The following is a 13041-nucleotide window of genomic DNA, read 5'->3' as shown; positions in this document are numbered from 1 at the left end:
ATGGAGCAAAGGGTTTAGAAAGCAGGTGTAATTTAAAGGGCTAATCAGTTTACCTGGGTTCTATTTTAATTACATCCTGTTATTTCTTTAAGACTATTTAGCACTAGACAGCAATCTGTTTACAAAGTGTTAATGACCTTAATTGAATAAATCCCATTGAAATGCGTGTATCTGTGTCCAGATCGTGGCTCAGCTGGTTGTCATCCTTTAGCCCACACTTTGAAGATTACAACTTTCCTCCTTTTTATTTCTAAATCCAGATTCTTCATTTCTGAGAAGCTCTGCGCCTGATGATGTCAAAGAACTGTCCTGGTGCTGACCTTTAAAGGCGCTGAATACTGAATTTGGCGACCAATACACACATTATACATTATATATATTTATATATATATATTTTATTATTTTTTTGTGTGTGTCAATTATCAATTGGCATAGTTCCAATGCAGTTTAAATTGTTTTCGTTCGCTCTTATCATCCTGAACTGTGTGGATTACAGCCACTGCCAGAGCAACCGATGGAGAAGAAGTAAAAGAGGTAAGAGGACTTTTCATGGTACCCTGATTGATAAATATAGTGTATATCCATTTGCTTGTTAGTTTGCAACTGTGTCGATTTAAGCAACCGGTGCTTGTGAACTTTAACTCCTATAGTACCCACCCAGCCACCAGTTGAGTGTGATGGGAGTTGTACTCCTACGTTGCTTGGCTATTAATGACTAGCTGGCTCTAGCAGATACCAGGTACCATTGGCCCTATAATATTGGTAGTCCTTATACCTCAAATGTATATTTGGGTGATGACTACATAATACCATGTGATCATTGGAGGGTACTTTGGAGTTATTGACCTTTAGAAGGCTGAACATGAATCCATAGTGATTGAGTAATTCTGAAATCTTGATTCTGGAATATAACTCTTGATTGCTCAATGTAATGGCTTTATTTATAAAGAGCACACAGGACATCTATAAATGGACAGTGTTTTACCCCCCAAAATGTATATTTTTTTATTTTTAATGTATGTTAGGAGTTAATTTTATATGGACATTTATATGTACTGTGTGCAATTTGGAGAAGGCATTCTTTCAGTTCCTGCAGTTGGGAAAAAATTACACTTCTGTCTATTTTTCCCCTGTGGCTGCCTCTACTGAAACCAAGAGGAATTGGTATGCAAACTTCTTGCACATGCCCAGTAACAACCCTACTGGGCAGCAACTTGCTAGCAAAACATCAGCATTCACATTAATGTGCTGCTACTGATCTACTTTTTTGATGAAGCTCAGCTCACGTTTACTAGAATGAGTTTTACAAGAAGCATACTGCTGTATGCTGCCTGCTTTCCGGAGAGGCAGCTGGGGGAGGGGTTAAATCCGACAAATGTCTCCCTTTCTAATTCCAATAACTCAATAATGCCTACACCGATTTGCATGCAGTAAAATGTATTGGAGTCCATGCAAAATGGGCTCCAATAAACATATAATATAAAAATCAGGCTGGAGTGTTCCTTTTTTAAGGTAAAAATGGAACAATCGCACTATTCCACTTAAAATATAACATTTATATTCTCATTTCAATGATGCCTTCAGAATAATACTGTATGGGAATCGCAAATTCAGCTGCCGTAACATTCCCAGTATGAAGAACGTGTCTACTATAGTACGTGGCCAGCCATACATACTACTACTTTCCACGAGTAACAGTAGATTGGTTGGATTATAGGGTTGCCTACTGGCGACTGAGATCAAGTATTGCCCTTCTGAATCACTGGAGACTTCTGTTCTCCTTTAATTTTAAAGTGGGATCTATAATGGTACTTAAGGATAACTTTTGTTTTATATAATCTGTTAGCGGTCCCCATGGAATAAAAATGTTATTTTTTATTTATTTATTTTTTTTTCTAAATTGGGTCTATATTCATCTTTAACATAACTTGTTCAAGCTGATATATGCTAATAGTTTTTTTGTGAGATCCTGGCTTTTTCCTGGTTGTCACGAAATGGGGTCATGCAAATGATTGTAGGGTCAGCGTGGTTTCTACATTAGGCATGCCGCTTAATTGTGTGGTCTCTGCAGCATGTTTGCTGATCATCAGCCTTCTCCACAACCCCATTTCTGTCTTTCTCCTCTAAAATGACTTCATCTTGCAAGAAATGCCTGTGGGTGTTATCTGCTCAGAGGCTACCATGCACTTGCTGATCATTTTCTAAAAATAAAAAAATGACGGCATATCAATGAAAGGATTGCAGTCACGTTTCTGTCGAAGACACCCAAATATGTCTGCTTGGTTAAAGCCACCATGGGGAATACTAATTCGATGTGGGTGTTCATTAACCATGTTCTCCTTGAGAACATCCGCCTCATATGTTTTGAGCTCCCCGTGACTGTACACAATAAAACCAGGGGGGTTGGCATAATCCATTATCATAAACCAAGGGCTGTCTTGGCAGATATGCATTTTACACTTAAAATATTGTATATCATAAAGCAGCCGCTATGGAACCTAGATATTCAGTGAGGAACATCAATGTTCTTGTGAAAATCATATTTTGGCAACCAGAAGAGTTAACCCTTGCGGTAATATGATGCCAGAGCAAAGTGTTTTAAAATATATATTGGCTAAATCGTGTGGCGTACAATGCATTTTTAACCCTTTGATTGTGAGAGGGTTATACAAACTAACTATACACCCAGTTTTAACAATTGCCAAGATTTCTGGTTTGTCTAATTTTATCTTAATGCTGAAGTCTTTCTTTTTTTGTTTTTAAAGATAAACCATGGGGGTTAATGCCTAATAACCAGTTCCAGTGTAGAACTGAATCAGCTTGGTTGATATAGTGATTGCACCAGAATGTGTGTGTGTGTGTGTAATATATATTGTGCAAGTAGGATTTGGATTGTTAGAACTATGTTTAGCTGTGGAAAACAGTGTGATGAAACCAATACAATTATAGTCACTTGTTGGATATTTTCTCTTTGAATATAAGCAATACTTATATTTCTATTTATTTTGGTGTATATTCAGAGTCGAGTGGGTGAGAAATAGGTTGTAGAGGTTGCTTCTGCTCCCAAGACTGTAACGTACCCTTGTGCTAATTATTGTGACGGCTACACAGGATTATGGCATTGAATGGTTTTTGTTATGAGAGTAGTAGTCCAATACATAAGGAGTGTCGGTTGGCTTAATTGTGTTTAATTATCTTTCAAATAAGATGTGAGCAGAGGTCAACAGGAAATGAATAATTAATAAATCCAAAATTGGATGTGAATGTTAACCCACATTGTACTTGAACCATAGATTATATTGCTGGGATTCTGAGGTTTTTTTTTTCCTGGGGAAATTACTCATTTTTGATGAGTGTGGTGTTGTTTGCTTTGTTCTTGAAAACTGGCTACCATAGGGTGCTTAGTGGTCACCACGAACACATTGGAAAAATCTAAATAAAATCAGAAAATATATGCCCTGAAAGTGAAGAGTTAATGTTCCTTGGCTCTGCCTTTAGTCATGTACCAACCAATAGCTCTGAAGTAGCTTCTGAAGCCACAAAGTAGGAGCGCAAGAAGAAATGAACAAAGCAAGGTACACATTCTTCATGATGTGTAAGAGATGACAAGCTTCTTGCGCTCATCCTGTTTGTATCACTAGCAGCTAGTAGATTCTCAGAATAAGGATTTTTTTTTTTTTTAATATTTCAGCATTTTAAATGTTGCTGTTTCCACCATGTAGTCCAAAGGCTTAGTTCTTTTAAGATGTACCAGAAGCATTTTATTATTTTATGTAGTGCAAACAATTTACACAGCGCTTCGTACAGTCCATGCATTCAAAGGTTATGGCAACGCTAGAGCTGTCAGACTGGGACAAAGAGATGAGATGAAGAGGGTCCTGCTATTACGGTCTAAAGGGTTTTCCCCTTTTGTGTTCATATAGCTGTCTTTATACAAATCCTGCTAAGATCTGTTGCGCTATAAAAAGGCCCCATGTAAGTGTTGCGTGTCTTGAAATTGGGGGGGAAAAAAAGGTGATTCTGCTCGGATGCTGTGAATTCAGCTGTTTTGTGGTTCTATAAACTTATTTTATAAGTGTTGCAGAATATGATGGCTCCATATACATCGATGATTTATATATTATGGTTGTAATAAATGCGTGTAGTCTATGGTAAATGATAACACAACAGACAACATGACTGATATTCTCTTGCCTCCTTTGCCCCTGCAGCATAGCTTAGACAAGTTTTTTTGATTTTGTAAGTTAGCGTGTTGGCCTCTAGGGGCAGTGTTTCACGTCGGTCCGTTTGAACTGATTTTTGTTTGTAGACCATGTATGATCTGCAAGGTTTACTCACTGAACTGCATTGTTGGACTCTTATATACAGTAGAGGTTATGCAAAAAAAGTGATCTTTCAACTGCTGATTGGATTATTGGCTGCAATACAAATTCCTGTACATCCCCACATCCCTTATTCCCACCCCACCTTGTTTATATTCTTTATCACAAGCCTTTTCTGAGCGCACAATAAAATTGATTAGCAAACACTAGAGATCTGTTGGCTAATATTTTTTAATTATTATATAAGCCCTGGTTGGATTCTTTTTAAACCAGAGCGCGCTAAACGCACGTGTCCTCCAGCGTTCCAATACAAACTTGCATTTTCTTGTCTTAGTTGGAAGTATTTTGATAATTCCAAGAAAATGTGTTCCCAATTTTGTAGCTTCTCAAGCTAGCATGATGGTAACTTATAGCTACAACCTTCCTGGCTACAATCCAAGGGCAATAAAATGCAACACACTGGAGAGTCAGATCGCGTAACCTAATTATTGATCCTGTGATTGTACATGTGGTTGCTTGTACCTATAGCGTAATCTCATGTAACGCCCAAATGTTATTTGTCTGTGCCTAATGATCTAGCACTTAAGCTCAGATATGTTATGGTTTGACTAAGCCTAGGTTAAGGGGGTCACAGTCTTCCCATAAAATTTGATAAATTGCGTATCTGTGGCCAAGATTGGGACTAAAAACCTTTTCTTGTGCCCCCCATCCTACACCTTTTTCTAAGCTATAAACTTTAAGTTAAAGGTGTGGTAACTTGTGGAGCTCCCAGGTGTGTGGGTCTTACACACAGGGGTCTAAGAATAAAGCAGTAACCATGCAGTCCTACTGACCGGTTACAGATTTTGATGTTGATGCATAGTAGGTATATAGTAGCCATACACAGTTGCCACTTTTTCTTGTGTTGCAGTATAAACTAGGGGCTGGGACAGTATCTCTTTTAGACCAAAATCCCGCTTTTTATTCCCTAATGTCCCTGTTCTAGGCGCTCACAAGGGTTGCAGGGTACAGGTATATAACATGAATCCTGCAAAGGAGCCACACTTTTACCTTATGGATATGGTTCTGGAATACATTTCTTGTAGCACAGCAATAAGGGATATCTTGGTGAAGAGTTATTTGCATTTTTGTTTTAAGAGTCACCTTACTGCTAATTTATTTTTATTTTTTCCATATATTTTAAATATATAATGCGTATGTGTGTGTTAAATGCTCTTTTTTTGTTAACTTTGACTCAAGATCTATTTAATAAGAAATGGCTGCCACAGAATTATTTATTTTTAAATAAAATACTATGCACAAAAAAGTTTAAAAAAAAAATCTGCACTAGGTGCATTTTGGTAAAAGAACATCACTTTAATATAAATAAGGACAAAAAATTAAAAGTGATCTAAGGCTGACTTAAATCAATTGTAGCTTTTGTGTTTAGTGGTTTCTTAAGGAATGCTGATTTTATTTATTTTTTTTTACTTTTTTTTATAAAGCAGTATAGTTTTTATTTATTTTTCATATTCTAGCCAAACATTTTCATGCAATGTATCTCTGGGAAAATGTTATTTTAATGTTAGAAAATTTTTATTTTGTTTTTCTGTTGTAAACCTTTTTTTTTTCTAATGGATATCCAATATGTTACTCAAACAGCGTCTAATTCTACAGCTTTTTACTAACAAGATCATTACTACCTGTGTTTTTTTTTTTTTAAACTCTATTTTCTGGAGAACAATAAAGCTTGCACGGCCTCTCATAAAATGCACCAGCAAAATGGTTTAAACATTTAGCGTCTTGTAAAGTTTTGAGTAACTTATACGTTAGATTATAAAGCAGGTTTCATTTTGAAGTCGGTCAAACAGATGTTTTGGAGAATTCTAAACTTTTTTTTTTTTTTTTTTTCCCTCCTAGCTCAAATTTGATTGCATTACTTAAAAGTGACCTGAAAATCTGCCCCAACAAAGGGTTTACTATGTCTTTAATTAAATGTGGAACTACTTAAAGTTCTGGCTAGACCGTGCAGAATGATAGTTGTACTTTCTGCTTTACAACCCAGCTTAGCAAGGGTATTGTGAGCGCAAGAACTGAATAGAGATCTAGCTCCCAATTGTGTGAATTGTCCCATTACAATAACTTAAGCTGCTTTTAATTGATCTCCCCTACCACATTGAACAAGTAGATTAACTACAACATGAGCTGAATTGGTTCTGTGCTGGACATCTCATTACCAGCAAACAAAGGCTCAATATTTACGCTAGAAATGTTATTTTGCACCTCTTTTTAATATGGGCAGATGCTGTGGACTTTTTGTGTAGTTACGGGTTGCTAAAAAGCATGCGCATGTATTAAAATAAAATAAAAAATATTTGCGAGGTGAATTTTTTTTTTGTCTTGTACGAAATACACCTGTTACATTGTCGGTGACTTAAGGATAGGTGGATTTAGTGACCCTGAAGACCTCGCCGTTACAATCTGTAAGCCGATGAGAATAGATGTGAACCTGAGTGCTGTACGTGGTCTACCTTTCAATTGACTCAAATCAAATAAGCCCGCAAGAAGAGACTCCTTAAAGAGCGAGATTATTATTATTTATTGTATATAGCACCATTATATTCTGTAGCGCTGTACATTATTACCTGCAGGTTGTCAAAGACTTCTGGAAAAAAAATAGATTAAAAGTCTTCTACAAAATCACCTAGAAACAATGTTTTCCCTTTCATGAATGTTACAGTTGAGCATTGGCAACCGAACACAAACTCATTGTGGGTTCTTCGTTGCCACTGACTCCTTTTTAGTTTGAATCTACGGCTTTTGTCATGCAGAGTTGTACTTGGGTAGCTTATATGTAGTCTCTTTAGGTGAACAATTATGATATTGTACCAGAAACACCCTCGAAAAATAGGTTTGTTTGTGTATTTTTTCTCTTTTTCTCTTTGGCGTCTGAAGCGTATTGAGACCTTTTTAGGAAGATGATAAAACATGGAGAATTTTTGTTTCACGCTCAGTTTTGGTGTAAGATAAAAGTTGGCTTTGTATTTGCTGTATGACTATATATTTGCTTGAATCAAATCAATGTTAAGCAAGCAATGGCCTCCGCTTCACCTACTAGGCCTCCACTTCACCTACTAGGCCTCCACTTCACCTACTAGGCCTCCACTTCACCTACTAGGCCTCCACTTCACCTACTAGGCCTCCACTTCACCTACTAGGCCCATTTACCAAACCAGTAACTAAAGGCCCTCAGTTATAGCCTTTGTTACAAAAACACTATGTAGGGCTTATGGATATAGTGGGAGGTTATACTAAATTTGATTCAGGTTCAGAAGTTACTTGGGTTTACAGGGTTAATAGAAAGATCCCAATTATGTTAAATCTTGGTTCTTCTGGTGACCCACAAATGTTGACACACAAACCGTTGCCTAACATTTGTGTTTGTGGTGATGAGGATAAAGAGATACCTGATTTTAGTAGAATGCCTTAAACGGTTAGACGTTAAGTTGGTCAAAAGTACCCGTAAAATCACTAACCATATCCGTATTAAACCTCACGCTTCTCTTGATCGTTTTAGAGCCCTTTTTTATTTATTTATTTTTTATATTGATTGTGACCGAGGAATAAAAAAATTCTTAGAATTCTACAACTTTCCAGATCCCATGTGTTTATGGTTAATCACTTTGGGGCATGTGCCACAAAAATGTCTTTGGCGTTCTGATCTCTCCATTACATGAGCTCAGTTGCGGCATAATAGAATTTTCTTAATGAAATAAAACTCTTGGCGCAGGGCAACTGTTTGACTCGGTAGAAATCAATTGCATGCAGGCTGAAATGGAAATCAGATCGATCATTTAACTTCATTTAATGTTTTGCTTCAAAAACCAATTTAACAAGATGCAGAAGCGTGTTTCCCCCCCCCCCCTTATCTAGTGTTTGTTTATAACCAGTCTAAGTTATACAGACTCGCTCCAAGTTTGCAATAAACCGTGTGAAACTCATTGAATTTTATAACAAAAGCAAATTAAACTTGATGTGTTTTTGTTATGTTTTGTATTTGTATTGTGGATCCATGTGTATTATAAGTAAATACACTGAAGATCCCTCTTTTATTGGCTATATCCCCATACATTTTAGACCAGTTTACAATCTGACTGCTCCTGGTGGATGAGAGTGATGAGGATTCTAACCCAGCAATGTTTGGTATCAGATGTCTGGCTCCTACAGACCCACAGATCGGTTGTAATGGTACACTGTATAGATCGGCGTTGTTACATCAATATCCGCAGGGCTGGGTTGGTTCCCATGAAGTAACTACCGCTGCCTTTTGAAACAAAATATTAAAAGGCTACTCCAGCTATCCAACATATATGACAGCCGAGGTAGTCTTGTATCTCATCATTCTTTCATGCAAATACATAGGGAGGTTCAGCAGAATCTTCTTTTTCTTTCTTTTGGAAAAACAAGAGGCTAAAATATGATCTTCATGAATAGAATGTAAATGTTTTATGTTGCATCATTCTATAAACCGTATTATAACTCCTTAACTATAGTAGATTGATTGTGATTTGTAAGAACTCTAAAATATTCTTCAGGGAGATATTTTGGACCAGAATCACCGATGTGCCAAGGAAAGAATGTTGTGGTCTCAAGGTTCTTTTTCCTTGCAAATTGAACCTTTAGCAGGGTCAGGCTGGTGATGACTCTGTGGCTTTGGCACTTTAGGGACAGTCCTGGCATTTAATGCCTATTGTCATTTTCCCGATGTGTTGGATGCCCAGTCTGGACCAGAACCTTGGGTAGATGCATCAATGCTTTAAGTCTTATCCTTGTTAGATTCCGCAGTTACACCAAAGGTTGGTTTCTTCTAGAAATCCATTTTCTGGTGGAGCGACGCAAAGACTGCTTATTGTACGATCGTGAACTTGTCACTCCAAGGGCCGGGGCAATCACAGACACAAAGGTTTACTGCATGGGAACTGCTTTCTTACTCTCTTGACCTATGGCAAGCAATCATTTAGACGTTTTGCTGAAGTGCCTGTAAACCAAGCTCTGTTATTGCACCGCATACAATAATCTGTATGGATTTTTCAGAGAAGACTTAGATTTCATGTTACCTCATGTTAGAGTGTTTCTGAAAAGTCCATTTGACTTCAGAGGCTTTTATTGGACTCTACGTATAGTGTAAAGAGGATAAATCTATACACAATGACTACTTAATGGCACATCAAAGTCTGCATTTAATGTATATGATGTATTTTAGGAAACGTACAGGATTGCTGTTCACATTTTCCACTGTTATGTCACTACCTGGATGATTCTGCAAGCGGTAACGTTGTATTAAGTTACCATGCTGGCCGAAATATTGGTCACACTCAGATCTGTATGCTTTAGAAACTAACAATCTGATTTACTGTAAGTTTGGCAATGTTCCAAACATACTGTAGGCATATGTAATTATTATTATTTATTATTGTTTTATATAGCGCCATCAAACTCCGTAGCGCTGTACAATGGGTAGACCGGACATAACAAGTAGTATGTAACATAAATTAACTAACAGAGACAACAGGTGAGGAGGGTCCTGCTCAAACGAGCTTACAATCTTTGTGGAAAAAATACTTTAATTCAGGCCAGTGAAAATACTTGCTTTTTTTTGCAACTGGGGTGGTATTCATACCTGGGCACTGTCTGGCTCCGGCTACCCGAAGCCCTCTCTTGCGGGATGAGGGTAGGTTGTACCGGTGATGTCTTGGCGCTCTCGGTTGGCTGTACTGTCTACATCACGGGTCACGTACCATTTGTAATGGGGAGGTGGGGTGTGCCGCAACCCTGCTCCTGTCACCCGGAATTTCCCTGTATTGACCTAAGGAAGCTATGCTGAAACCCGAGGGTTCCCAGGTATGGTGGTATTAGAAACAACTATCATCATCTTTTTGGAGAACCAAACGAATGATCAGAGACTGGAGAGAATTCGGGATATTCTGGAATTTGATTTACTCAGAGTGCAGCTGTCCAATATTTTGCAGTTCTATACATTAAAAAAAACTTATAAAGATGTTTACAGATTAAAGTGAAAAATATATTTGCCATAAAATTCACCTTATGTATATACCACCGAGAAAGGTAACCCCCCCATGATCTGCAGAATTATTCATCCCCCCCCTTAAGTTATCTCTCCCCAGTTGTTGATTGGTGGAGGCAGTCTTTTGTAATGGTGGAGGGGAGAAGAAAAGAGGAAACTTCTATTTATCTCCAAAACACTGATTACCAAGCAAACGGCTCAAATTATAGGTTGTTGTCATTATAGAATGTAACTGGGCTAAAAGCTGTGACTGCTATTGAACAATCCATACATTTGGGCGTTTCATACTAAAAAAGTATAAAACCAAGTTTTAGGCTGAAACAAAAGTGTTCTAGAATAGAATCAGCCTGGGCCGAGTGCAGAGTTGATTTTCCTTTAATACTGTGTATTAGTAGAAAAGACCCCAAAGACCAACTTGATGCATATACCGGAGCTTCCTCCATTTAGAAGTCCTTTGGAAGTCGGCAACGACTTGGTTACGGCAACCAGGTTTGGATTCTATGTAGATTCCGTGTTTGTTCAGCTTGTGAATTTTGGGGAGGCATTAGATGGTTTGTGAGAAGTATAATTCGTTTTAAAGCAGACCGGGATGAACAAACCCAAAGACTGTAAGGAGTTAACTGTATATCGGGCAATTGCTACTAAAAGTGGTTTTGCATGTTGCATAACGTTTTTTTAATTAAGCTATTTGTGATGACCTTGCTGCTGATATTGGCGATGAGATATCCGTAACCCATGGCAATTCGGTAACAACACTGTTTCTTCTGCTTTAAGGAAAATTCGCCCAAGATGTAAACAAATCTTTACAATGTAATAATGATATAGCACTGCAGTGGTTCATAGAGCACGGATTTATTTGCTTCCAGATGCACGCTATGGCTCGGCTACAAGATTTTATTAAATGTGTCTACCCTGCTGTGAGACGGCGCATGCATAGGACATGCTGTCCTTGTGTTCAATGATGTAATGCAAGGTTTATTGATGGGTTTGAAGGGCTGATGTCAGAGTGAACAGAAAACACCTTTTGTATATTAATGTATATTGCACTTTTTTTTTTTTTTCTTTTTAAATTTTTAATGTTGAGCCTTTTTAAAGATCAGCTGTTGGCCGTCCGCTGTTCTTTTTACACCTCCTCTCTTGGCAAAGCTGTATATTCAGGTCTTCTCTATCATAATTTCATTTCCTACTGCCTGTCTCTGCCTCTCAGAAGTGATTATTTTACCATCTCTTACTTTATATCCTTTATTCGTCTTGGCAATAGCGCATTTTCACCTGCTAACTATGGATTAGGGATTAGGGATTTCGCACTCATACTCACTCCGCTTCTCCAGGTCATGCCCTACTCCCTGCCTATGTCGGGTACGGTGAGATACCTCTAATACCTGTAGTTTGTATGGAGGAGGAGCCCAATATGCAGGTGTGACGACATGGTTCGTGGAAAACGGGGAAAGGCAAAAATCACAGAGGTTAAGTCAAATGGGCAATCCAGGGTCAGTAGGCAGGCAGCGTTCCAAAAGCAAGGTCAATAGGTCAGTAAACGGGCAGAAGAGAGGGGCAAACACAGCTCGCAGCTGGGGACACATTGTATCATACAGAGTGTCTCAGAATATCTGAGCACCGACATGAAGGAGCTCGGGGGTTTTATAGGGTGAAGCACCGATTCTCCGGGTCAACACCCAAATCCTCCGGGTCGCAGCAGCGGGGTCTTGACACGCCACTCTCCCTCCCCTTTCAATGGGGGTGTTTCCCCTGGCGTTAGCGGATCGGCCCATCAACGTTAACGGGACCGCCCGTCAGTGGGCAGTCCTGGCCGTGTCCCACAAGCGAAGGCTCCGGGTAGCCGGAGCTTAGAAGAAAAAACTAAAGGCATGATACGCAACCAAGAAAGTTGGAGGCATGGCTATAAACACTTACTACAAGTAGTATTCATCCTTTCCTCATCTTTTACTACCTAAACTTAATGGATATAGCTTATGAATATAAGAAGCATTTTTATTTGCACACGCTCGGGCCTTCATCATGTGGCTCGTATCCCCACCAGAAATTCCCACGTGCACATAACTTTTTCTATGAAATGTGGATTCTTAAGCATTCTATACACTATTCCTGCAATGAGAGAGGTTCTCGTCCTATGGCGAATCACATAGACAACTTATTTGAATTTCGAGGATACGGACAACAGGAGTGATTCTCCTGAGGAAGCCAAATGAACATTGGTGAAACGCGTTGAGAATACGAACAAAATTAAAACTCCTGGACTTTCGTTTTGGACTCTTAGAACTAAGCGTCTTTGCATAAACTTTGTGTTATGCTGCAGCTTCCTGGAAGTGCGTTTTGATTATTTATCAGCTACATAAGGAGATACGGCACTATTTCTGTCTCACAGATTTTAAAGAAGCCATTAAAAGATTCTTTTAAATGGAACTCTCTGATGGGCCTGAATAACTACGTTTGTTAGTGATATTCACATCATACACCACATTGTTATTTACAGTATATTGCTCTATTTTTTTTTTTTTCCCCCAATGTACATGCGCCCCCAACATTTGCCATTTCAAACAGTGTTTTTTGGGCAGCTGCAGTATTTGTGGAAAGTAATTTTCTCATTTATTTTTTCACATTATTTCAGGTGAGTTTTTTTTTTATTTTATTTAT

At 38.3% G+C, this 13041-nt stretch overlaps 1 protein-coding gene across 2 annotated transcripts in view; it reads left to right on the top strand.

Moving 5' to 3' along the window:
• The first annotated feature begins 428 nt into the window (after window positions 1–428).
• RSPO2 (R-spondin 2) overlaps window positions 429–13041 on the top strand; it is a 53868-nt gene continuing 41255 nt past the window's right edge. The window contains exon 1 of one of the 2 annotated variants that reach the window (XM_053467429.1): window positions 429–534. In XM_053467429.1, the coding sequence (XP_053323404.1) occupies window positions 441–534 (94 nt within the window). In that variant the 5' untranslated portion in view covers window positions 429–440. The remainder of the gene's footprint in view (window positions 535–13041) is intronic. The other variant, XM_053467430.1, reaches the window with a different exon arrangement.

Source organism: Spea bombifrons, chromosome 5 (assembly GCF_027358695.1).
Source record: "Spea bombifrons isolate aSpeBom1 chromosome 5, aSpeBom1.2.pri, whole genome shotgun sequence".
Taxonomy (NCBI): Eukaryota; Metazoa; Chordata; class Amphibia; order Anura; family Pelobatidae; genus Spea; species Spea bombifrons.
This window is presented reverse-complemented; position numbering and strand designations above follow the sequence as displayed.